The 27621-nt window shown below is 39.2% G+C and overlaps 1 protein-coding gene across 2 annotated transcripts in view; it reads left to right on the forward strand.

Annotated features, from left to right (window-relative positions):
* The window catches only part of EIF2B3 (eukaryotic translation initiation factor 2B subunit gamma), a 98831-nt gene that overhangs the window by 18765 nt on the left and 52445 nt on the right, over positions 1 to 27621 (forward strand). For both annotated transcript variants that reach the window (XM_002193632.6, XM_030278875.4), the window contains exons 3-4: positions 1668 to 1827; positions 7187 to 7298. In XM_002193632.6, the coding sequence (XP_002193668.2) occupies positions 1668 to 1827; positions 7187 to 7298 (272 nt within the window). The remainder of the gene's footprint in view (positions 1 to 1667; positions 1828 to 7186; positions 7299 to 27621) is intronic.

Raw genomic sequence — 27621 nt, forward strand, 5'->3', positions numbered from 1 at the left:
AGGGCTGCTCCAGAGTGCTGGGCAACTTGCTTTAGTGGTTTGGGTTCTTGGGGTTTTTTCCAATGTGTGCATGTTGGATTTTTTTAGAGAAGTGCTAATTAAAACACTTTCCTTGGGCAAAACTGTAATATTAAATACACATTCTGAAAATATTTTAAAAGGGAGTGATGCAAGTCAGGTTTTGAATGTGTAAAATTGTCAACCTGCAGATTGTTCCTTCCTATGCGGTTGCCAGGTGTTTCTCAGTAAAGTGGGGACAAATCAGATGAAAATGGAAAAGCTTGACCTTTTGCACAGCATGCCAAATCAGCAGCTCCAACAGATTGTGACATGATGAATTCCAACACCTTATTGGTAAACACATGAAACTGCCTAGCAGTTATAGGAGAACCTGTCAAATAATGTAAATACCAGACCTCAGCTAATGTCAACTACAGTGTGGAATCTCCTCGTGTTAGATAAAAAACCAAGCTTTTCTTTAATAAACCTTTCTGGAATGAGAGGTCAATCCTGAAATAGTTTCCTTTAAACCAAGATACTATTCAGAAGAGTAGAATTACTCATTGATCCTCCATGGATTAACTCAGGTTTTTTCTAAGTACTGTCTAATGGCCTTCTCATTAAATATTGTCTTTTAGAAAGACAAGATTAGGCAGCCATGTCACACTGCAGGGAGGCTTAGCATGGAAAATGGCAACAGAGGAAGTGAAAATGGTAACTGTCAGAAAAGAGCACTGTCTTCTGGAGAGGCCTTTAGAAGGTTGATCATTAACAAAAAGTGGAAACTTGCTACTTTTGTGTCAGCCATGCTGCACAAATATTATGTTAGGATTAGTTTAAATTAAGTTAATTGCTGAACTCATAGATTTTTGGCAGCATATCCCACAACCCACGTGAAATACAGAAGATTTTTTCTAAGAGTTTTTAGGTGGATTATACTGATAGTGTCCACCATTAATGAAGCTGCTGTGTCTTGCTCCATATGTGACAATGTTCCTGTGACTTGTGCAGCAGTTCTCTTAAAACCTATATAAGGAATTTTGGAATCCTTTGAGATCAAAATTAAGTACAAGCCTCCTCTTAAATAGGACCTAACGTCCTCTTTTTTTTTTTTTTTCTTATAATGTGAAGCATTGCTGGTTTTAGGAAATGTATTTCTAAACTGAGCCCACCATCGCAGTGCAATTACTGAGTAAATCACATCCTAGATAGTCTTTGTTTTTTTTGTCCCCCGATAAAATAACATAGTTTAAATATCTTTTCCAGCACTTTGTAGCCAGATGCAAAGTCAGCTAAAAAGGAGTTCTTCAGAAAGATTTCTTTTCTACCTCATTATATAACTAAAAGTAGCTGCTGAAATTACTGCAGAATTTCTTATTGGTCTTGAAAGCCATGGCTTCTTTGTCCTTAGGAGCAAATGAAGATAATTTAGGTGGTCACATATTCTTTATGGTTCAGAGCTGGAAAAGCATTAACCAAATTACAGTAACAGCAGGACTCAAGAAAAGTGCACTGGTAAAAACCAGGAACTTTTATTTTTGGCAGTGGTAAATTTAAAAAAAGAAAAAAGTTAAAGTGTGTATTTGGTTTTGGGTGGTCATATGCTAGTCCATATGCGGTGATTTGTATCTCTGAAAGATTTGCTGTTTTTTTTCCTTCTTTGACAGACTGATGTCTTGGTGTTGAGCTGCGATCTGATCACAGATGTTGATTTATATAAAGTTGTGGACCTCTTTCGGACACATGACGCTTCTCTCTCCATGTTGATGAAGAAAACTCATGAACCAACAGAAGGGGTACCAGGACAGAAAGGGAAGAAAAAACCAGGTATGTAGAAAGGAATACATATTTATTAATAAATCATAGAGAAACCACTGGTATGTATGATATGTTTAGTTATCAATCCCAGAGCAAAAGAAATAAAAAGGCACAGATACCCTGTTTTTCCTCAGATTCCCTGGTGAGAGTGTGACTTGTTTTTTTCCAGCTCAGAATTAAGTATTAGACTCGTGTAATCTTGCAGGCTGTGATCCAAAGCTCACAAGAGTTAAGGGAAAAGCTCCAGGTGACTTCAGTGGGTTTTGGATGAAACCCTGAATTTTTGTTACATATGAACATTAAAACCATTAGGTTTTTCAAGAGCACTAAGCATCAGCCAGATTATAGTTGGGAATTTTACACTGACTGTAGGGACCAGCACTAGGTGGGTAACAAGCACTTCTAGAAATTCTCCCCTCTCATGGTATATAGTGAATTACACTTCTGAAATCACATCCAGGAACCTTTTGCTAGGCAAAACTCCTGCTGATTTCAGGGAGTTGATTAGATGCTTATCTTGTCCATTTTACCATAATATCTTAGTGCCTTGTAATCTTTAATGTATCTGTTCTCACAACACTGCTGTAAGGCAGAGCAGGGCTATTATACCCATTTTACTTATATGCTAAAAGTACTAAATACCACACAGTTGTTCCCACGCCATACTTTTCATTTTCTGTTAATGATATCTGTCAAAATGCTGAGCCTTGACTGTTGGCAGCTTAGTGGGACCTGGTCCTTGATTAAAGCTCAGAGACATTACTGGAATACAAGTAAGAAAATGTAGCTTCAAACTGTTTGAGAGAGGAGTGCAGTGCAAGCCAACAGTTGTCTGAAAGTGGAGGAAATGCGTTTTTAAAAGAAAACTTCTCAGGCTCTGCATGAAGATTTTTCTGGAGCAATGTCTAAGGTTAGTAGGGCTGAAAGCATTTAGTACTTGGACTCTCAAACAGCTCTAACTCCCCTGTTTTTGAAAAGGCAATCTAAGTGCTAATGGCACATAAAACATTGTCAAGAGCACTGCTACAGCAGAGAGCTGAGATTCAGGAGTTGTAAACTAATGGGTCTGTGGTTAAACATCATAGAGCTGCCCAGCATGTGAGCTCTGAGCACACAGGGTGGGGGTGAGGAGGTCTGTGAGGATAAACAAGATTATCTGAAGGCTCTTTGCAAATATAAACACATCAGATTGTACATGCATTCTTATTTTGCTTGTTTTTTATGGTGGTGTGCTTGACTTTGTAGCATAACTCTTCCTACATGACTTGTTGACATTTGTGTGTTTTTTCAGATCTGTAAAAGACCAAACTTGAAAAGACTAAAATTCTATTATGTAGAAGTGTTCTGTCACCCCTGGTGTTTTTCTGTGGGGCTCAATGCTAAGATCTGCCATGCAAAGCACCATTTGAGCTGCCATGGACATGTTTCCTGTGGACTGTCTCTGATAACATGTGAACTCTACCAGGCCTGTTTTAGTCATTTGTTAAAAGCAGGGGAAGGCCAAGACAGGAATCTTAGGTTCTTCTCCAGGTTCTGGAGGAGGGAAGTACATTTTAGGCAGTACCAGACCCTCCTGGCTTTCGTTCCTACTTGACTAAATCTACCCTATTGCTGTCAGCATTACCTTTGATCATCCATTTTCCTTGGCCTATGCTGGCTTCTTGCTGCACCAGCCTCCATTCCTGCTCTCCTTCCTTAGCTTCCTTCCTCAAGGATCCTTGTCGAGAGCCTGGCTTTTCTTTATCATCTATTACTCTTTTCTTTCACTGAAGATGGATGGAACTGCCAGTTCCATGTTCTGTCCTGTTTCTGACTTCTTGTCCTCATCTGGTTCATTTATCTGCCTTTTCTGATTCCTGTCCCATCTAGTGTCCTTTAACAGAAATCACAGTTTCCAGTAATTTTCAGGGGCTGCTTTCTGGCCCTTCCAGCCTGTCCTTGTTTTTATGTTTGTTTTTTTTTTTTCTTTACCCTCCCCACTGTGAGTTTATGACTTTTATTTCCTTGTAAAAAACAGATTGCAAAAAGACAACAGATTAAATTCTTTCCCCTGGAGCAGTCATTGCAGCATGGCTGTGGAACCTTGTGGCTTGTGTGCTTTGCTTTTACCACTTGATGGTACAGAAAACCTTAGGTGGCACCTGCTATTTGATCAGTTCCATGAGCTGAGGAATTGGAACAATCTATCCTTAACAGAAACATTTGCAGCAAAAATAGAAGGCTAGAGAAAAATACCGTATGTGAACCTGCAGTTTTTCAAAGATTGATTAGAGCTTTTCAAGGGAAGGGACACCAAACCATTTCCACTTATGCTAAACACTTTTTTTATTCCTTAGCCTTAGAACCAGCTGAATGGTTTTTGCTGAAATTTTTCAAATGTTCCTCTTAAGCCAGCCACCTGGCATTGGAAATTTCATCCCAGACAGTTAAAACTTGGTGAAGCTTATAAGCACCCAAAGACAAGATATTAACATGGAGTATGTTAGGCAGTTTTTCATAGTAGGTGGCACTATGAGCTCTTCTCTAGATTGTGACACATACAGTTTTTATGTACATGGACTCTACTGTTCAAGTGTTTGTATTAGAAAATAGATCCCATTACAAGCCACTAGATTTATTTTTTCACTCTTCCTTCAAAGCAAGTCATTTTTTGAGAAGGATCAACACGACATTATTTCGCATACGTCATGGAATCTGATACAGAGTTGCTGCTTTTGGGGTATTATTGAACATTCAAGAACTGTGATATAAAGAACAGTTCTTTAATTAGCAGAATTGCAGTGTGTTAAGTGCTATAAATTCATCCTGGTTTCCTGCAATGTTTGACTCAGCTGCAAATTACAGGGTCTAGTTCATTGAATTTTGTATTTAGGGGATCATATAGTGACAACAACAATCTCATTGGCTTTTTTAATTGAGCAGTAAGAGCAGTGGCAATAAAAAAAACTACATGAAAATGTTAGTCAGTGGTAGTAACCCAAATAAACAGAGAGTGTCAGGAATTCAGATACCCAGAATGGAGCTGTGTGCTTAAAGATGACCTGCAAGGGATTGAGTGGAAAATAATGTCTGAACCTTTTTTTTGTATAAAGAAAGGCAGAAAAGATGGGGATGGTGACTCTTTCCTGCTTATTTTTCTTGCCTAGAAGGCAGCAAGCATCTCATCACTGGTATTCTCTGTGTTTGCCAGAAGACCTCTTGGTGGTCTTGATGGCTGCATCCTGTGAAATCCTCTCCATTTAACTGAAAGGATGGGGATACTGAGTCTTTAACAGAGGTATCTTTTTCCTCAAGTGTCAGTTAATTATGATTGACTAAAAAGCATTTTTAAAAATGTGACTGAAATGTATTTCTTTTTGTCACTAAAGTGCTTAACATTCTCTCGTGATGTCATAGTTTCTTTAGATGATTAAAGCCCTTAAAATTGATGGGGATCTAATTTGTAAGATAATTAATATATTGCAAGAGCAGTGTCAAGTCCTTATTTATCTGTTGTGAGGAGGCAAAACACATCCTGCATTTCATTTTTATACTTGAAATTATTTTGTTAAGTTACCATCACTTTAACACTTTTCTCATAGTTCTTGCAGGGATTTTGTGAGCTAGTAATGTGTCTGCTCTTCCATTTTACTATATAAGTTTTGTCTTTTTTTAAATTACCGAAGTGATGTTGTTTATTGCCAGTGTACAAGGAGAAACCTGACCTGGCATCTGCTACAAAAAAATTCCACAGTGCACTCTCATGGTTTCACTGTTTGTTTCTTATCTATCCACACAAGCAAGAGCAACCGGTTTGGTGTCAGTCATGTACCTGGTCCTACTCTCATAAAGCTGTTTTTTTCCCTTTTTCCTGTTGCATAGAGTTTTGCTGTAGCAGTGCAATATAAGAACAGCCAGGAGATGGGCAGGCAGGACCTGAACTTTTAGGGAAATGTTGGTGCCTCAATGGAGGAAAGTAAGTCACTGCTGTATTTCCAACCTGTCTGGAGACCCCTTTTAGGTGGCAGAGGTGAGGGCTCATTCACCCCTAATCTCCAACTTCACAGCTCTCCACAGAATGAAAATAGGCACTGCTTTCAAGACTTACTCTGAGTTTTTGCAGCAAGTAAGCTTTATCGTAATTGTACTTATTTTGTCATGGTGGAAGATGTCCAGACCTATTTTTGTATTTTGTATTTCTTTGCTGAGAAGAAATTTGGGATCTGAGAAGGGTTGGGGATTTTCTGAAGGAGGGTATGCTTGATCACTTGGATCAAAGATTGCACAGGAGAACTTTAAACAGCTGCATAGATTTGACTGTTTTAACAGTAGTTATTACTGTGGTAACTCTGAAAGAACAGGTATAAGTAAAACAAGGGATGGGCCTTCACTGGGAAAAAGAAAGTAAAAAATAGTTTGTCTGAAAAAGATTTTGGAGAATTAGCTACTTCTAGAGTATGTTGTTACTCTGGTGTGATTAAAGGCATACAACTTAGGAGATCAAATATGTGCAAGTGTGTCCCAAAATAATAGTATTTATTGGGAGAAAGAACATTTTTGTTAAAATTGTACTGTGGCTTTTTTGTACAGCATGTGTCTGTAAATATCAGTATATAGCTGCCACCAGAATGGTGGCTCAACTACAGAGTGAAAATTAGAATGAGCTGCCACCACTGTATTCTGATGTTGTAGAAAACTGTTAAAAAATAAATGCTTTGCATTTCAATAGACCAAAGTCCCTGCTGATGCATAGTCACTGATTGCCACAATAATACATGCGAGTGTTAGGTATTCTCTTGGTAGACAATTTTATAAAAATATATTTAAACAAAGTTAACCCACCAGAAACATCTGTGGTAGAAGTCTTAGAATCTGTATATTCTGTGTGTTTGTGATTTACCTATTGATATTTGTCTAAAATAAATGAGTTGCAGAATACTTATGTCTTGACTGAAATCATAATCCTCACCAGATTCCCTAATTCTGATGTGGAGTGACATTATGAGAATGTTGGATTTGAAGAACTTGCTTTTTGCCTTGAGGTTGTTGTTGTTTTAATTCAGATAGCAGGGTGTTTTATTAAAAAAATGAAAAGAGAAGGAAAGCACAGCTCAAAATTGGGTGTTGCATGTCAGGACCTGTAGTTGGCATCTTCATAAAAAGGATGCACAAACCTTTCAGGGCCAATGTTGTGAATCCCATGATACATATCAGCTACCCCAACTGACAAGAAGTTGAAAAAGTTATCAACAATATTTATTAAATTCATAGATTTGCTGGGATAGTTGGAGTTCATATTTTGGGGGTGGTTGGTGGTCCCATTTGTCTTTCCAGCCTGTATTAAAATGGATAAAAATATATAATGGTTGTGTTTGGTTTTCTACTTCAGTGGAGCAGCGCGACTTCATTGGAGTGGATGACACAGGAAAAAGATTGCTCTTCATGGCTAATGAAGCTGACTTGGATGAAGAACTTGTCATTAAAAGATCCATCCTTCAGAAGTAAGCTCATGAGTCCTTGTAATAGAAACTGAACTTGGGATGAGATGAAATAATTGTGTAGTAAGAGAGATGGTTAAAGACAAAGTAGGATGAGAAGGGAAGAGGAAAAGCCACTTTTGCAATATTCAGGGAGCAATATTTTATTGTTACACCATTGGAACCAACTGATAGGCTTGTCTTATACCTTTATTAGGGAAAAATCCAGGGAAAGAGAAGGAATGCATGAAAAGGTAACTCTTCTTGAAATGAAACCTATATTGCAATAGGTCAGATACAGTTCAGATTCAGAGACTCTGAAGTGTTAGGGCTATATATGAATAGCTCCTATTCCATAAATGAAATGCTAATCTCATTGGTTGAGTCCCAAATGGATTTGAGGAGTATTCATGAGAGGCTCTCAGGATTTCTAGGTATTTAAGGCACAAAATCTCAGCTGTCTTTCTAGGCCCCAAAATATTCATTACAGAAACCATGCTATATCCACCATTAAACTTCACAGGGGACTTGGATAAATTTATCAAATATGCCAGACAAGCTGAGCTTTCTGCACTGTGTAATTCATATCCATTAGCAGAAGAAGGAGAGATGACTTGTTCTTTATGCTCTCCATTACAGTGATTTTAGTTTTCTCAGGCACACGTTGTCTGACGTGTTCTGTGCAAAGCTGTGTTGGCTCCTTGAGAGGCCAACCTTTGTAGTTCATCCCAGGCTGACAGTCAGACTTTCACCTCTGTGAGATGAGACACCTGTGGAACAGCCATTTGAGATCTGGGAATTCATCCATGTGGACCTTTTAAGTCAAGGATGCAGACATCTGGGGTCTGCTCTCAGATAAATCTCTGCTGTGAAAATGCCTCTGGTGTGTGCTGTAGGCCACAGCTCAGTGTAATCTTTCCTTGAACATCCCGCTACCAGATGTGAGTGAGATGCTCTGTGCCCATGGAAAGATGACACCTCCTCTGCCTGAGGTTAAGGATTATCCTAGAAGGAAGGTGATCAAGAGTGGGCCCTGTTAACTGTTGTAATGCTGTCCCAGCGTGTTTCCACTGGCTCTCTCCGGGGCTTGTCTTGGGCATGGCAAGGGCCAAGCTGCAGGCAAGCCTTCTGTACATACACAGCAGCTGATTTGTATAGAGTAGGAAGTTCATCTCTGATGCATTCTGTGGGTTTGTGCACATGAAGACTAATAACTGTTTTGGGCTGGGGAGGAATATTTTATCTAATGTTGGTGACAAGCTTGTCTTTATGGCTGCCTCCTGGCACTAGAGGGTGGCTGTGGTATAATGACACATAAATTGCTGTAACATATGTGATCTTAGTTGACCCCTGATTTTACAGGTTCATCTAACCAGAAGATTCTCATTCCTATAGCTAAATTTATCAGGCTTTATCCTGCAGGCTAAACTTTGCCCTCAGTAGCACCTGTTCAGTTATATTGTCTTCAGCAGATCTTAAGCATTACTGTTTGGGATTTGGTGAATGGTGTGTTGATGATATACAGATGGCATAAAATCTGTCTCCCTGTAGTTCTTGCATGCACAGCTATGAAAGCGAATGTAAAGTGTTAGCCACCCTCCAAGTAAAGCCAAAAGATGCTAGGATCATGTAGAAGAGCAAAAAGAGACCTGCTAAGTGTTAAAAAGAATAAAAAATAAATAAAAATGATGCTTTGTAGCATCAAGCAAAAGTATTGGGCCAGTACCCACCTCTGACATCTGAAACTGCCAACTGTCGATGTTGGTGTGCTCTCTCTGTCCTACAGCTGCCACCTTTGAGAAGCTCTGAGGGAAGCAAAATATATATGGAAATCATCAAGTAATTTCATTTGAGGCAAATCCAGGGTAACAACAACTGTGGGAGCTCTAGGAAGACAAAGTGTTGGCAGCTAATGGTGTTTTAACCACTGAGTTGTCTAGACCTGCTCAACCCCTGATTTTCTCATGTGAGAAACAAAACCAATGCTTGAAACAGTCTTTGAAGTCTTTTTTTAATACATCATGCTAAAGAAAGAGAAAAAAGAGCAAAAAAAAAAATAGCAAGCCCTGTCTCATTTTCTTCATGGATCACTTTATGTGACTGACTTTCAGCTGCCATGTTGGCTGTTTCTTGATCTCTGGACTTTGTTTTGATGAAATAACAGACTTTGTGGCAAGATGGTGGGAGAATTTCCAGTACACTCATTTGTTCCTCTGTAAAATACAATAGACATCTTGAGGATGTTGCTTTTGTTTGTTTTGCTTTTAATGGTCCCTTTGAAGGGCTATAGTGGTCTTGTTACATGAACTCTAGAACTCCTCCAGTGCTTGTTTTGTTCTTCAGATCCTTTGTCTATTTTCTTTTTCCTCTTTTTAAGGAGGGGAGTGGAAGGAGGGACAGAGAGGGAGTGGTGAAAGGAATGGGAAGAGGGAAGATGAGCTTTTCTTTAAAGCTAGGAATCTTGTTGCTGGTAAAAATCTAGACCCCATACAGAAATGGTTCAAAGGCCCTTTGGCTTCCCCTCCTCACAGGAGGGAAGTTGTGTTGACAAAACACGCAAAACTGTAGAATGCTAATTTAAATCCTTGAAGAAAAACCTTTTTCCTGACCTTTGCCTTCTTCCTATCATTGGATTTCACGCTCTTCACTTTCCTGCCATAAAAGAGCAGCTGGTGAGGAGGGACGGGAAAACACACCTTCTCCCAAGTACCTTTTGAGTATTAAATATTTATTTGCTTTTGACTGGGGTGTTTTGTAGTGGAAGTGTTACAAAATGAAACATTTTAGTGGAATTTCTAAGCTCATGGTGTAACCTGTTATTCTCTTTCTCAGTTTGGTTAGTATTTCTTTTCCAGATTTGTTATTTTGATTTGTGTTGTGGTTTTGTAAGTCGTGGATAGCCATTTTGGGTTTGGGATTGCATCTCCTTGTTACACCACAGAAAGGAGTCTGGATTTTGCTCCTTTGCTTGCCAGAGCAAGTCTGGCAAAGCTTTCAACTTGGCGGGTAAAATTATCTTTTATTTTCCCTGTGCTGTTAATCAACCTGATGACAAGTCCCACAGGTAGCATCCTTCCTCAGTAAACAAGTGGAAAACAATATCAAATACATCTATTCAGGCACGTTTTGGAGTGCAACAGGCTGAGCCAAAAGACAAATTTATTGGTGGTGCCTAGAGAGACTAATGCTGCTGGGGAAAGCATTTTCAAGGAAATGGTTCCCTGTTTGGGTAATGAGAGCTTATAAAAAGCCATGAACAGCCTGTGCATGTCATTCACTTTGGCAAATAGCTGCAAGATGAGATACTAGAATGAAAGAAATACAGTTTGGGGACGTTTCAGAGCCAGCTTAGGGCCCTTTGAAGAGAAAAAAATAAAATTATGTGCTCATCCCTGGAGCCTGGTTTTGCTGGTGACATCTCTCTGACTTGAGTCTTGACAGGATGAAGGAGTGAGGAAATGATGAGAATTCCATTGCTGCTGCCTCTGCTTTGGGAGGGGGCAAAGGTATTTGTTTTCAAAGCAAAATTACAATGGACAGGGAGCTTTTTGCTCCACCTCTGATATTTATGGTCATGCAAAGTGAAACAGTAAAAGACACCTGTTGGAGCAGGTCTAAATTTGGAGCATTTCCTTTTAAGATCTTGTTGGCTGTGTAGGGGTGACTTCAGCCTTCGTGGGTGTTCTGTCTGCACAGATGCAGGTGCAGGGCTTCTCCTAGAGAATATGTTAATAAATCACCATGACAATTCCAGCTACTTATTACCTCATGTGCTTCAGACAGAAAGGAATACCTCATCTTTAAATATATATAGTACTAACATTAGTAACCTTGAAGTAACAATGCAGATCTGTTTTTAAGGTAATTTTGTAAAAAGAGGGGGTAAAATTGGGGAGTTTTTTCTTCCTTTTCTCCTTGCAAACGGTGTAATACAATTTCAAAAGTCATCATTGCCAAGTGGTAGGTAAAGGGAGCTCAGAAACAGCTTTGATACACTTGATTTCCTTTCTGTTGCCTTGGGATATAGTCCTTTTTCTCTTTTTTCTTTTTCTTAACCTGCTGATAGTATGTTTTAAATAAGTGGATCATATATAAACATGCTGCAACTTCCTTGATGTTTCTGCTCTCTAAAACTGTTGTTCTTGGGAAATTGTCATCTCTGAAATACTCTGCTGCTCCTATGGTGGTTCTTTTTCTCTTCTAAAATCTATTTGCTTTCAAAAAGCTGGGAATGACACGGGTATAGGCAGATGCTCTACAGTGTTAAGCATCCTAAACTAAATCATGGCAGATGTCCTGTACCAGATCCAGCTGTGCTGATGAAGAGGGCCACCACCCTGAGCTTATGCCCAGTTGGACTTGAGTACTCCATAAGCCCACGTGTCAAAAATAGCTTCATGACTTCTGATAGATTAAACAGCAGGACTTTGATAACTTGGTTCTGTTTTCTTTGTGCATTTGGGAGATGTCCCCACAAGCAGTTCCCCTGTCAGGGAAGGGGGAAATGCAGTAATGCAACTCAATAGGAAAATCTTGAGGAGCAGTTCAGGACAGACCAGGGAGCAAAAAATCTTTGCTGGTCTCAGCTGTGTACAGAATGAATACACATCCTAGCTTTGGTAGTGGTCTTCTCTTTGAAAACTCAGTTTTCACATTAGCAAAGTTTTCTGACTAAGTTTCGTTTGCATTCAAGTGGTATTTTGAGAACTACCATAGAAAGTTGTTGGATATAACTTCTTTTCTCTAAATATGACCTCTATAGCATGATGTCTTTTCTGTTGATTGAAATTTGCTCTTTCAATTAGTCCAGGTCTGCTCTTCTCACAAATAAAAATAAAATTTCCTGACTAGCATCCAGAAAATAAGGAACGTTCTTTCTGGCTCCTCTATCAAAAAATAGAAATTGTATGTGTTGATTTAGGTAATAATCCTTTTACAGATGCGTAAGCCAAAAAAGAATCTGGTTCCCCTTCCCAGAATTGAATTGGTTTCACAGTACTAATAGCAATTTAGAAAGCTGTAAAAAGTTATTTTAGCCAGTAAAGCAAGTGGATCTGACTGAATCAAAACCAGGGAACTAAGTCTGTTGAATAAAAGGGTGTGACTTTTACACGCTAACTCCTCAAACTATAATCACACTTTAAAAACGTTGATGTAGCTTCAATCATATTTCCTTAGAAAAGAGGGTTTTGCTGAACATTTCAGAAAAAGATACTGACCCAAGAGGACCTGTTGTTGTTTGAGACATGAGTTTGGAGTAGATGTTCTCAGGATGCGTTGAGTAGGATTTGCATGCCTGTTTAGTTTCTCAGCTCACTAAGAGTAGCTGCTGTAGCTAGGAGGCATTCATTTTCTCAGAAAGTTTGCTTTTTATTATGCATTTAAACTTTGCTCAACTTGTTCTGCTTTTTCTGTAAAGTTGTTGGGGATGAGTGTAGCCTTTAACTTCAGAAATGGAGTATTTAAAAAAATATTTACTATTTCTAAAATCAATGTAGCCAAGTATAATGAAAACTCTTTTAATTTGGTTCTTTTATATGTTGCACTTCTACAATAAATGTGAACATAGTATAAAAGCAGTTAGTGAGACATTGACCTTATATTTTAAAGAGCATAGTGTTATTACTGATTTTAATACCATTCCTTACATAGGATTTTATTGTTTTGCTGCTGCCATGTTATTTTTTTCATCCTTTGGTGGGGGGTTGAAAGGAAGGTACAGCATATCCAGGTCCTGTTTATAAAAGAAAGGTCATGCTGTGTCTTGACAGCTTGTACAGGTAAGAGGTCATGAATCTCAGAATCTGGAATATTAGCAGGAGCTTCTGTTGGATGTAGTTATAGAAGGGCTTATTGTCAATGGCTTTCATTTTACTGCAGGATTCTGGCCAGTATTCTAGTACACATAAGGCTAAAAGCAGAGAGCTTGAGGCTCAGCATTTGGTTTCTAATCGGCAGTAAATGTATGTTGCATGGATTGCCATTAGTCATTTGTCTGTCTGTCTGTCTGCTGCGGTCTCAGACCAGCACTTAGCCTGTGATTCGGTTTTACTTTTCAGAGGTTTTGAAGGAGGAAGGGATGACTGTATTGCTTGGACACCCTCAAGTCCATGTGACTTGGTAAATGCAGTACTCTGCGTGAGTCATTCAGTCTGGACAACACTGAAGTTGAAGCTCATTGTTACTCTAAGTCAGGCTCAGGTCCTAAAAAGATGAGAAATGATCTGTTCATTTTAGAAAGACATCTTAATGCTTTAATACAGTTGCCACTGTGTACTTTTTAGCAAGGTTTTGAGTTACCTTATTTCACAGAGTTGATGAGGAGGCATAACCACAGTTCTTTTTTGTGACATACTTACTCCAGTTGATCCAGGTGTAACCTGTATAGTCAGAAATTCCTCTGGATGGTTATATAGGGCAGAAACAGAGAATGATCAATTGCTCGCTTTCAACATACATTTTCAGCCATAACACATATTCAGTGTAGCTGCCTGTTGAAATGAAAGGATTTCAGCTTGTGTCCAGTGATCCCAGAGTGACCAGTAGGCGACGGAGGGGCACAGAGTTCTCATTGTGCAGTTGGGATGGTACAGAGAGAAAAAAAAGCCAAAGGTCAGAGGAGTTATCCCTGCTTGTGCGAGCGCTGTCAGGCTCTCCCCTACCACATGTCCACCATGTGTTCCTCATCAGTGGGATGTGGAACTCCATGACGCAGAGCAGACTGGAATGCAGAGTTAGTTAACACCCGCCGTTGGGGAATTTATCAGCCAATGTGGAATATGGCGGGGGAGGAAACAGCCTAGTTTAGAGCAAAGTAAGGGTGAAATGAGGCATGTGACTGTTCCTCTTCAGTTAAAAGGTCTGATTCTGCTTGGGGATGAGGTTCTGGCTCATGAACCCAGCCAAAGTTTGTGGTTCCCTTACTGTTCTGTGTTACTGATGCATTTTCAGTCCTTTAAATTTTCATACTTAGCAGAAGGATTTTGCAGTGGCAGGAGGGAAATACCCCGGGGATTTTTGCAGGGAACCATTCATCTAGTTTATTCTAAGAAATCCAGATTTCAGAGAGCCTTTCCTTTATCCTGTTCACCGAGACCCCAGATCGCTAACTTGCAAGGATGCATAAAAGTCATAGCCTCTCCATTAAAATTAGCTACACTTGGTATCAGCTGAACTGCAATTGCATAATATTTTTAGTGCTGATTTATTACACTTAGTTCATGGCTCCTGTGAACTCTAACCCAGGTGATTTACTGTGATGTTTCGCACTGTGAAGAATTGCGAAAGTCATAATGGAAAGAGTCACAATTTGCAATTAGCTGATTGAAGGTGTATGTGGGCTCACATCCTTACTGGGTTTGCATTCTACTTTAGTTGCAGCAAATATATATCTTTGAGAAAGTTTCCATTCATTCAGAATACAATGCTGAATTCCCTGCTGAATAGCTGTAGTGTGGTTCTCCCCAAACAGCATTGTGCTGGCAGTTTCTGGAATTACACAGGAAATGAAGAGCATAGCAAACTTTCCTTTCTCTTGCTAAGACATGCTCCCCAGGAGTTCTTCCAGTAGATCAAGTAAATAGGGGAGATCTATTCCTAAGGGCAGCATGTTTCTGCTTTGAGAAATCCTAATTTTCTCTGGCTTTAAATCCTTCCTTTCTTCATCAAATTTATTACACCATTTCCCTAGAGAAAGCAAGAGAAGATGAGAGATTCCTTTTGCAAGCAGTAAAACTGCTTATCCACTTTTCTTGGAGATTTCTTGTAGAACTCTCCTTCCCCAGTCACCAAATACTCTGTTAAGAATGAAGAGGAGGTAGCTATTAGATCTTGACATGTGAACTGGAAATACAGAATGCTGTATCTTGCCCCATTACTCATTTTAGTATAAGTTGCATGTACCTGCATATCTGTATATTGGCCAGCAACAGCTATTGGCATTTCTTGGATTGATCATCTTGAAATTCTTTAACCATCTTAGAAGTGTGTGTGTGTGTGTGTTCATAATCAGGTTGGTGAAAGCTCAAAAGTTTAAAAAAATCTGTGTCTGTTAGTACAGGAGGATTTAAAAAAGGAGTAACTTAATGTCCTTCAGAAAAATTTGGCTGATGGACTTTAATTAAACTCCTAAGGTTGGAAGCAAACCAGTAAGAAAGCAGGGAAATTTAAGTTAAAGCTCAACTTCCAGTTTTTTTGCATATAAATCATCCAGTGGCTGGTGATATTTGCAAGAGCACTAGAGACTGCTTTCTAGTATTGCCTTTGATTTTATTTTCCCCCCCTTTGCTTTATTATTCCCAAGGTATAGCATTAAATATAATTTCAGAGGCCATGTGTGTCCTTAACTTCTCTGTCCTATCTCTATGCTATATGTGTTCATATATGTATATATGTAATATATAGCTTTATTTACTGATGCATTGGTACAACATTTGTAGAACTAAGTAATTTTTTGGTTGTTGGTTTTTTTTTTTCCCCAGACAAGCTACATAATTTCTGAAAATACCTCTGAAATTCCCACTTCTGTGACTTTGAGCTTTAGCCAGGTAGAATAGTAATAACAGAATCATGGCCAGTGGTGCCATAAATTTCAACTAAAGTATTGGGCAAGAAGTCTGATTTCTGTTTGTACTGTTGTTAGAGATATTTATGCAGGGCTGGTCTTTCAGCAAGTGTGATTATTTTTAGAGAGGCCCTCACTCCATTCTTGTTTTAGAATGTGCTGAGGATGTGTGTGGGGAACAGCACCTGACAAACAGCAGCCAGACAGAAGGAATAATATCCCTTGGGAAATGAGACTTCTTTTTATGGCCATTTTTCACTTCTAAGGCCACTTGAAAAATATTGTTCTTCAGGTAGATCTTGTTCCTAGATCCCTGGGTTAGCATTTGGGTGCCTGCCATTTTCCCAGACCAAGGAGCTACTGAAGACTTAAGCTTTTCCAGTAGGAAAGTATGCAAGTACATACTTTGCAGCACCAGACACTATTGAAAGAATAATGGACCCTTCCCACATTCAACTCCATTCTTCTTGCACACACTCGCAGACCTCTGGAGCCGCTCTGCTAGCAAATTATTACATTCTGTTTTTCTTCCTAACTCTTCCTAAACAAAATGTTAATTGAGACATTGATTTATACAATTCAGATTCCTGTGTTAAGTCAGCATACTTAGAAGTAGCTTCTGGCTATTGAGGGGATAGATCAGTGAGACAAATTGGTGCTTGCTGGTATGTTTTTCTATACCTTACCCTTTGAGAAAATAGTATATATTTCATATTTAAGGAATATGTCCTTCGCATGCATTTGTTTTAGGTGTACCCCCATTGTAATGTAGCTTTAGAACACAGGATTCTGTGTATTCTCTGATTTATATTGCTATAGGAAGGAAGCATACTGGAAAAAAACAGACTTTAGCATTTTTTGTATGTTCTTGATAGTTGTTACAATACTAGGGATATTATGTAGATTTCAGGCCATATGTGGTAGGGGTGACCGTATGCCTGGGGTAAAAAATTACTTTTACTGTCCTAGACAACTGTTGAATTAAAGTATTTGCAGAAAAGTTGTCTGACCTTATTTCCTCCTAATCTGTTTTCTTCTGTTTGAAAAAAATAGAAGTGTTAATCTTTTTGTTGTAGAGAACGATTAAAATAAGCGACCTTTGTGTTTACTGAGGAAGAGTTCTTTGGGAGATCTGATGCTGGAAGGGATAAACTTCATACAAATTGGTGTGTTATCACCTGTTTGCATTAAGAATGCCTTGTAATTTATACACAAAGAGGTCTCACCTCTCTACTTGGCTTTGTGAGCTTGAGAAATCCACTTAATGCCTCACACTATCTTTTCTTTTTTAAATTAATGCAATATTTCTTTCCTGTTTCATAGGGGCATAACTCGTGAACATTTATGTCAGTAGTGTAAATGTAAAATGCTGCTCTGAGTACAGGGTATTAACTGTTGGCTTTCCCACACTGAGTCAGAATAGTACTTGTTAAAATGACCTGCAGGAAACAGCTGATCTAACACTGCGTCCTGTAGCCTGAACTACAGGTCATGTTTGAACCCAGATTTTCAGTTTCAGCACTTGTATTTTTACATGTCAGATGCCTGTATTATTTATTATTGTGTCGTGTATCGTGTGTTACATTGTTATGCACTGCTGTTCTTACCATTCCACTGTCTCTAGTTCCCTTTCAATGCATTAATTCTCCCTTTTTTCTTTTTAGTTCTACAAGGGCATTGGACATGCAGTGAAAAATTAAATCTATCTGATTTTGCATTAACAAGCTGCTCTTCCTGGGTGTGCAGGGATTTGTATATAGGTGTGTGACTCCTGGCATGGATCTGAACTGATTCTACAAATGCTGAGTGAGTCTGGCAGGGCTGAGCAGTGCCCCTGAGCTGACACCCAAGGGCTGCCAGGGCCAGGCTGGCAGAGCAGTGCTGGAGCTTGTGTGTCCTGAGGAAATGGCACCAGGACTTCTTGGGAGGAGCCAGTCCTGCTGCAGAAACCCTTGTGTCATCTGCGCTTTGTCAGGTCCATATTGTTCTGCACAAAGGAGAAAAAGTGATGTTTATGTTTCTTCAATTCTTGCATTTGTTTGCTGCTCTGCTTGTCCAGTTTGGCCACCTGATGGCAGCTTTTAAATTCTGTGGTGTGAACTGTGGTTTTGTTACCTGTATGTATAGCTTTGGTCAGCTCTTTCAAGATCCAGCAGAATACAATTATCAAACAAGAGTATAATCTTTTATAATTCTTCAAATAGTTTATTTTCACAATAGAAAAGTAATTTCCTTTAGAAGGTGATTGCTCCAAAGACTTAACTACTTTCATTTCTCCTAAACATTTAAAAAACGACAGATACTTTTGCAAGCAATCTATTGTAAAACATCTTCCAAGTTGATTTCGGCAGCTGTGTATGATCTACTTCTTCACTTTTTTTAATGTCAGTTTTATCCATAAACAGAAAGAGTGAATGTTTTCTGAATGACAGGTTATGGTAATAAAACAAAGTGATGCTCCCTACTGAATAGTGGCTTCATAAAGGTTGTGTGCATAAACAAAGTTATAATGAACCTGTAAATCAAGAATGCCACAAACAGCAAAAATGACAGATGCCAGAGCTGAAATAACGTTGCAGTTCAGGAGCTTGCTGCAAACAAATCTGTCTCTTTACCTGCTCCTTCATTTCTGTGTTTTAAGTTCTAGCTGATTGATTCACCATCTTGGAGGCAGTGGATGAAAGGATATGAGCTTGTCAATGTGCGAAAGGTATCTGGTCCTGAGTATGAGTGAAAGATCATTGCAAACTGCAGCACAAAAATTTAAAAGTTCATTTTACTTTGACTTCTTAATTTTCGTACATGAAAACTTGTTGTGTTCACAGTGGAAGTGACTCACAAGTTCCAGTCAGGACTTCTGGATGGCTTCAGTCTGCTACCTGCCATATGTCTGCATATCTACTGCTGATTTCATTGCTCTTCCAATGGCAATAAAAAAATTGGCCATGAGTGTTAATTCATGTCTCAGTGATCTAGAGTCTTAGCTATCTTAGGATATGACTGTTTCCTAAGTTCTAGATACACTGACCCGTGAATGTTTTATCATTGGGCAGTGCCTGAAGAGTTTTTGTATGGTGAAGAGGTGAAAGCTGAACCAAATTGTTCAGCATCCAAAAGCTCAAAATGAGCAGGGGTTTTGGGAAGGTGATGTGAGGCCACCACCATCTGGGTGCTGTGCACACATGAGAGTTAAGGAGAACTGCAAACATCTTTGCAAAGGCTGATCTGACTTCTCTGTGTAAGTTTGCTTTTCGGAATTGTTGGCCCCTGCTTGCTGGGTGCTGCATGCATAGGGAAAATTAAATGAGGTTATAAAAAGCAGAAAAATTGATGAGCTTCAGAAGTATTCATTCAAAGTAGACACTGACTTGAACTTGGATGTTGTCTCTAAAAGTGAATAATGTCTTACTTACACACACAGTTGAATGTTCATTCCCAAAATTCTGGGGTGTTTTGGCTTTTAAATCTATTGTGAGACAGGACAAGCAACGTCTGTACTCGTGGCAATCAAAATGGAACAGGGAAAAAAGTGTATGAGAGCCCATTCTTTGTAGTCCTGTTTGTTACTTAAGCAAAATTGTCACCCTCCCTGCCACTGTTTGTGTCCTGAAGAGAATCCATTTTTCATGTCTTTGAGGAGCACATGGTGTCATCCTGTTGAATAGTAGGACCCAAAGTTGCGATTGACTTACCAAAAAGCAAGAAGAAGCCAGTGTTCTGCTGTTGCTTGATTATAGTGGGCTTATTTGCTAAGCTAAGATTTTGACCACTTAGGGGTTTTTAGGCTTCTGAGTAGTTTGTTAATGTAGTTATTTCACTGCTGAATGACAGCACATTTTTGTGCACTGCTGTCAGTTCTAGCATTGTTTGAAAATGAGAGGTGTTTCTCGTTGCCAGAAGTAGAACTGTAGTATGGTTTGTACTTCCAGAAATTCCTTCATGGCTTCAGTTTGTGTTTGATTTTTGGCTGGTTTGCAAAAATATATGATCCAATTGATCCAGCCATATTTTTAATTGAAAACATGCATAGTTTGTGTATATTAAAAGAGGTTAATTTGCATGTAGGGGAGAGCCCATGAAAGTGTGTTGGAGAATTCCTACTTGCATCTGGCATAGAAAAATTTAGGCAATTATTTTGTGTGTGTCCACTGTATATTTTTTTTCTTTTTTATCAATGTACGTCAGAGGTTTGAAAACAAATAAGCATGCTATGCAGACTAATTAAATCAATGCCTCTGTGGAAGCAATTTAGTTTCTGGAATTGCTCTTCTAAATCAGAGATATAAACAAAAACCTAGTTATTTTTATATCATTTCCCTTTGCCTCATGTACGTGATTATGGAAGTTGAAGAGTTATATGTTTATGCCTCTTTTTACAGCAGAATATTTGTGTGGCTGAATTTTTATTGAAGCATAATTCCTGGTTTCCTTAAAGCTAAGCAAGACTACTGTACAGTGGGAATATACATTAATTTGAGTTGCTGTGAAAGGCTTTTCATGTTAAAGCTGTCAGGGCAGCAAATAGTCCACAAGTGTTTTTTTATTAAGAGTTGTTTGCTGCTTATGTAGAAACAGCTGCTTCAGGCACAGAAGGTAAATGGGGAGCTTTTCCTGAAAGAAGGGTGTGCAAAGAACACTGTTTAGGTGATGGGCTCTTACTGTCCCTCCTTCTTCCTTCTTTACCTACCTAGGGATTATACAGCTACCTTTGTATTTTGTTCTGTCCCCAGAGACTCCTTTTATTTTCTGAGATTGGTTTCAGTTTGTTGTTTCTTGGTTGCTGTAGTTTCCTCACAGACTATGAGCTCATTTTGCTGGTTCCTTTAAAATGTAGAACACAAAGATATTGCCCATCTTAAAAGTATAGAGTGTAAAGGACTGTGCACTTAAAGATATGGTCCATGCTCCCATTAACTATGCAATTCTAGCTTTTCAGAATAAAGCTATTTTCTAGTGAAGTTCAATATAATAATAAAATCTATTTGTGAAGAGTGCAGCTTCTGTAGTGTGAAGAATCAGACCCACCTCATCTGTTGCAGTGTTAAAACTCCCTTTTATTTTTAATAGCAAATTATTTTGAAAGCAGACCCCAGAAGCATGGAATTTTTAGAAATAAACTGGTCTTTAAGGCTTCCTGTTCATTTTTGTTACGCTTACTGCTTCTTACCTCTCCCTGTGTTTACTTTTTTTATAACTGTCTCTGCAAAAGCAGCCATTGTAGACGTGGGCCTTTTTTATATTACTAGCATAGTCTAGAGGGTTAGCACAGGTCTTTATGGTTACATATTGGTTCTAATACATTTTTCCTTTATAAACTAAGGGCAGGATTGTACATGAAATCTGTTATTGTATTTGTGCTTTGTACTCATGCACTTGTTGACTGTTTTACAAGCCAGTAACGTAGTAGCCACAGGCTAGGAAGCTTGCCCAGAAATCTGGCATATTTAATTAGTACTAGTAAACAAGCAGAGTTTCAAATTTAATTTTTCCTTCTTTAATTCCTATAAACCTCAAGCCATTTAAAACTTAATTTTGACACTAGTTTCGTTTATGCAGTTGAATAATACTGAAGCAGTCTACAACCACAGACAGAATGGTCCCAGTCTTTTCCAACCAAGAAGGGAATAGAAGTAATTTTGTTTTAATAGTATCTGAGGTTGATGTAAAATTGTAAATGATAATCTTCAGGTCATCCACTACCCATTTTCTTTTTCTTTCTGTTAGGCTAAATGTTTCAAGATGAGGCAATTGTCCTACCATGAGCTTAGCCTTGCAAAGGGCAGGGACTGGATTTGTTGCTGCTCTGGTTTTTGTACAGAGAGCTCTGCTAAGAGCAAGTGATGGAACATCTGAGCTCTGGTACTTGCCATGGCCAGTTTATTGCTTCTAGGCTGTGAGGTTTAAACTCTGCCCCAGGTGGTATAAACAACAGAGGATTCAGTTGGGCAGTGCCTGAAAAGTTATTGTATGGTGAAGAGGTGAAAGCTGAACCAAATTCTAGGCCGTGAGGTTGAAACTCTGCCCCAGGTGGTATAAACAACTGAGGATTCAGTTGCTGTCTCCTCACTTGCTTTTTAAGACCAACTTGTGATATGTGTTGAAAATGGCTCTCTGCTGCTGCTTTCACTGTGAGGGACCACTGAAGTTTAGATTAATGACATTTATTCAATCAAATGCTGAAGCCACTCTATCTCCAGACAAGTAATGTGCTGGGTGTTATAGCAATAAAATGTGTGGTAATTTTGGCCAAAAACTGATTTTCATAAGTGCAGCTAAAAATTTCAAAAAATAATATTGGAATTGTGAAAATACACCGATGATCAGTGTTTTATTAGCTGTCCTGACAACGTTTCCTTCAACAATGTGTTTTGGGGTTTTTTTTGTTGTTTGTTTGGGGGTTTTTGCCTGCTTATTTATAAAGGCTGCTCCCACCTTAGCATGTGCTGAAGTGAAAAACTTCACTCTAGTGTGTGTGAAGTTTCTCAGTCAGCAATAGCTGTTCCAGAGAAGGAAGGAACCTGGTCAATGTACCTTCTCATTGCATTGAATTCACCAGGATTTTCTTCTGCAGTATTCTAATTGCTGTATGATCACTGTTCCAAAGGAGTAAAATTCTTCCAGCTCAACCTTAAGCTTTTATTCAGGTGCTACTAATGGGTAAAAGGTAAGAGAGATTCTTGGAAATCCAGCTCTGCCTTTAGTGTGCTGTGTTTTGGTTCATCTGGGTTTAATGCTATAGAGCTCCAATTTTAGCATCTTCCTGAAAGTGTTTTAGTTGTAGGTTCAGTTTCTTGTAGTAATAAGAAGCAGCAACTTTTGTTATAGCTATTAATAAGTCTGAAAATTTTAAATCATGAGTAATCTGGTCTAACCAGAAACGAATCCAGTGTGGTTGTAACCACTGTAATTACTTGTTTAAAAAAATGTAAATTTGGACTTTGGGTGGATTTTAAGGTCATCTTGTGGTGATGATAATTTTTGTGTCTAGTCTTTTTTCCTTTTTTTTTTCCTCTGATACTTATATTCCTCATTCCATGGTATTAATAGAATATATTATATGGTGTTTTGTAAAATGCCATTTAGCTATTAAAAGAAGTAATCATCAGGTTATTTTGGGTTGAAAAGATGAGTGATGTCTGTCAGTGGCTTAGTCTGACTTCAGTTCTCCTTTGGTTTTCAATTCTGCTGCAGAAAGAATGTTAAAAAGAATGTTACACTTGCTAATTTTAAGACATGCTTTTAATGGAATTCTTGTTTTTATAATGTCAAAATATTAGTTAATAAAATTGCATAGGTTCTTTTAAACTAGAAAAGAGCATATGTATATCTGTGTTTCTCGTGTGATGTTCCTATCACCTTGGGGTATTTTACAGCAGGACTGGGCTGTACTCTAAAGTGGTTGATGTCCCAAGCTCTGATGGCTCTCACTGTCCTGAAATCTCACAGCTCAAGGTTGATGCTGCTTAAATCTGAGCTGGCATGTCTGTGAGGATGTATCTGAATACACAGCCTGAGTCATGACTTCAGTCTAACCAAGTCTATTTTCCTGTAGGGAAGCAGGATTCATGAAGTCTGAGTGCTGATTCCTTTGAAGAATTTCCTCAACATGTATTTTTCTTTTATGTACCTTTTCAGCACTGCCAAGGTGTGGAGCAGCCTGTGTCCTGGCAGTCGCAGCCAGGCGCCTTCCACAGAGGCTGCAGAGTTCTGTGCCCACTTTAATTTCTGCCTGAGATAAAGCTGTTCTCATTAAATATTTGACATTTGCAGTTATTGGGATCTTGTTAGTATAAAGAGTAGTTACCATGTCAAGTACTAAAGTGTCAAGGTTCCAGTGGAATTGAGATGTGAGTAGATACGGTAGCAAAAGCTTATTGTGAACCAAAACTGAGGCAGAAGCAGTAGTTGCCAAAAATCAAAAAAATCATATGGGTCAAAGCATCAGCTAAGGAATCTACAGACCATCAAGGAGTGGGAACAAAGTATAATTCACTTACAGTAAATGAAGGAAATTAGCATTGCCAGGTTTAAGGCAGAAAGGCTGGATTTACATGGGCTGGATTTGAGTAGATTTTGGTAATAAAAACCATAACACTTAAGTTTTTCCCATCTTTGGACTCAAAGCTCATGTCTTCTTGCTTTCTGGACTGTGTGTTTTGGTGGGAGCCAGATGCTGCTTTGTCTAACATGTAGTCTTTCTTCTCCACTTCTCTTCTTCTTTCTTACCCTAATGACCTGCTGTCAGGCTCTTGCAAGGTTGTTCTTCAGTCTGGTGAAATTTAACTTTCTTGAATGCAGATATGTTCTACAGAAAGACTCACAAAGCTGCACTTTCTGTCATGAAGAACCCGTTTCCTTGTCAGGCAAAGATCCTAGCAAAGGGAAGTGAGTGATCAGCCTGTGGCCTGAGCATAGCAACAGGTTTAAAGAGAGATTTTAAATTTTGATAAACTGGTGGTGCAGAGATAGGTGATTCTGATGAGATACCTGACAGCAACTCACAATGGGAAACCCAAGGATATGTGTGACGGCTTCAATTTGTTCTGCTCCTGGGCCCTGTGAAATGCAAGGGAAACATTTATGCTTATTTCAACTTTGGAGGGTTTTTTTTTGCTTATGCTATTACTTGCAATTTAAAGTTAGGGGTGGAAGAATTTCTTTTTGCCTATGTATTTTAGTAGCCAAAAGGGATGCCTTACCTTAAACTCCCAAATTTTGCAGACCGTGTATTTTAAGTGCTCTGCACCTGGAAGGTGCAGAAGGTCTTCAGTGGCTTGTCATGCAAGGCTCACACTGCAAGGACAGTTGTATTTGCCTTTGAGTGCAGGCCAGTGGCATAAAGAAATTGTGTCAGCCTTGCTGTGTTTAAGCTACATATTGCTAGTGACCTGCAGCTTTGACCTAGTATTCAGTTTCCCATGCATTTACTGTAATTATTTGATTTAAAAAAATATATCATATGTCTACTGCTTAGCCCTTAGGGAACTGATGTAGGAGGGATCAGCAGGAGCTGCTGTTCTTCAGTAGCCTCTATACAATCCTCCAGCTTCAATTGTTTTCTTAAAACTTGTTCCTCTGAAGTGTTGTCATCCTTTCAGCCCTGGTGATTTTAGGGAACAGTTATTTACTAAGGTGAATTTCCATGAAGCAGAAAGCAAAATGAGCTGAAAATTGGAAATGATTAGGGTTGCCAGGTGCAGACTTCTAGTTCTTTCTCCTTCTTCAGCAAAGAAACCATTTCCCAAAGCTCGATTAAATCTCTTAAATCACAGTTTAGCCCAGCATAAGAAAAATAAGCTCAAACACCAGATCTGAACTAAGTGACTAAGCCATGTCCCGTTGTGTTGGAATTGAATTGGTTATAGCACACAATAATCTACTTTATTGTCATCATGGCCTTAACTGTAGCATAAGATGATTACACTGAATGTGTATAATAATAAGGCTTACACTTTGTATATAGCCCTTTAAATATTTTGGCAGACCATAGAAAGAACCTTTACGTGCAAGGCTTGATTAATCCTTTTCCTCTGTGTATAGAACAAGTAGCTGCCAGAGCTCAAGGGTAAAACCTATTAATAATGTCTCTGGCAGTCCCCGCCCTCCTTCACAGTGTATTCTCTTCTGTTCACACCAAACTCCAGGCTTATTATCATTTTGGTCTCTCTCTTTTGCTTTCCCAGTTTATACATAGCAATCAGGGTATTCTAGAAGAATAGTATCTAGTATAAAAGTGTCTAGTATAAAATATTTGCATTAACTCTGCTTTTCCAGTGACAGGGAAAGAGAAGAGGGGTGGTAGTGTTGTGGGCAGCCTGGCCCCTGCGTTGTTTCCTACAGCTGTTCACACTCAGTGTGGTAGAGAAGACCCTTGGAACCAAGTTTAGGGAAATGCTTTCACAGGCAGCTGTGTCTGGTGTGCTCCCAGGGGGATGCACGTGCATCCAGCAACGTGGCCGTGCAGCCCCCAGGGAGCACTCCTCTGACTTGGGGTGGCTGAGGAATTACTGCTGTTCTCCTTTTCATATGGGGAAGCTGACGGAGGATGAAGAAAAATATTTTCTATAGGTTCATTTGATGGGGTGGCTGTGCAACCATTGGCACCTTTGCTCCTCAGCATTGAAGTCTAAAGAGATGTTAACTTTAAAACACGGCGTTGTTGCCAAGAAAATTACTCTTTCTACAGAGAGGTCACACTGGCTTATTGTAAAACATTACTGACCTTGAGCAAATATTAATCCTGAGTTCTGACTGCTAACCTATACTCTTTATACTAGAGAAAATGATTTAATCTTTGGCTTTCCATGAAGGTTAGGTCCTTTACCAAAAAGTTTTCAGCATGTTTTTGTCAAAAGTAGGTTCAGAGTTTGTATTATAGTCTCATGGGTATATTAATAACATAATACAACAAAGAAAAATGGCATGTGGTGAAGGTTTTAAGTGAAAAATATTTATTATTCAGAAGGCTTTCAAGCAACTTAGGTCACTAGATCAATAAAACATTTTCATTTAGAAAGTACTTCCCATTTCTGGTGCAGTGTCTCTTTAGCAGCAGCAGCTGTGAGGATGGATGGTGAGTAGTTGTTACCAGAATTTCAGTGTCCTGTCCTCCCTTGCCAAATCCTCAGTGGACCAAAGCAAACCTTGCCCTCCTGTCATTTTAAATAAGGTTGTTACAAAACTACAGGGAGGGAAAGAGTGAGGGGATGCCCCTGAGCAGGGAAACAGAGGTCAGGGTCATCTGGGGCTCGTGGTATGTGTTGGGAGACACCTCACAGTAGCCTATGTCATCTTGAGCTCTTGGGATCCCATTGCTGAGATGATCCTCAGCCAGAACTGGAGCAGTCCCACCCAAGGAGCAGCATCCTCTGACTCGCCTCTGCCCACCCTCCTCTGCAGCGGCGGGAGGGCCCGGCCGGCCCCGCCACCGCAGCCCTGCAGCCCGGAGGTGGCAGCATTTCACCGGTGGGCAAAGGAGCCCCAGCACACAGTGGGGACATTCATGGGGCTAAGTGCTTTGGGATCTCTTTGGTCAAAAGCACTGGGTAAAAAAAAAAAAAAAAAATTAAGGTCATAAGGTGTCTGGGATTTTTGAAGAGCCAGTGTAACAGTGGTCTTTTATTATTAGTGAGTTTGCAGCCAAGAGCTGTCCCGTAAATGAGCAATGCGATTTAGGGATTATTTTTTTTTCCTTTAAAAGCAGGAATGCTTGAGACATTAAAGGTGGTCTGGCAGCTTTTGCTGTGAGACTTCTCTTCATGTTGATCTGTACACTGGCTTTGTATCAACACAAGAGCACCACATTCTTGCAGACAGGCAGGGGTCAGCACTGTGTTTGAACTGGACCGCACGCTGCTTCATGCAAGAGCACAGTTCATGGTATGGGGATAGGAAGAATGTGATAGAGTGTTGGCTATATGGACTATGTGAGCTATATGCCATTAGTTAGGAAAGATGCAAGTGTGGAATGCATAGTTTGCACATAGCTTGCTGCTATTTATTTATTTTGGAAGGATAGGGAGGAAGATTAACTAATACCCGTGAGCCCATCTGATGTAATTCAGGTATAGGTTTAGGAGCCAGGTTAATAGCAGGTATGATTAGATTTTTATTGTGTCATTGCCTGGATTAGTGTTAGAGTACGGACAGCCTCAGATCCTTGAGCTTATTTAAAGACCTTCATATTTTCCGTCAACAGCTGTATGAAGTTAGGGAAAGGGAGGCCATGGATTTCTCTTTCTCAGCTAGTTTATTTGTGAGGTGGTGAGGTTAATGTGGCAATAT

Source organism: Taeniopygia guttata, chromosome 8, assembly GCF_048771995.1.
Source record: "Taeniopygia guttata chromosome 8, bTaeGut7.mat, whole genome shotgun sequence".
Classification (NCBI taxonomy): Eukaryota; Metazoa; Chordata; class Aves; order Passeriformes; family Estrildidae; genus Taeniopygia; species Taeniopygia guttata.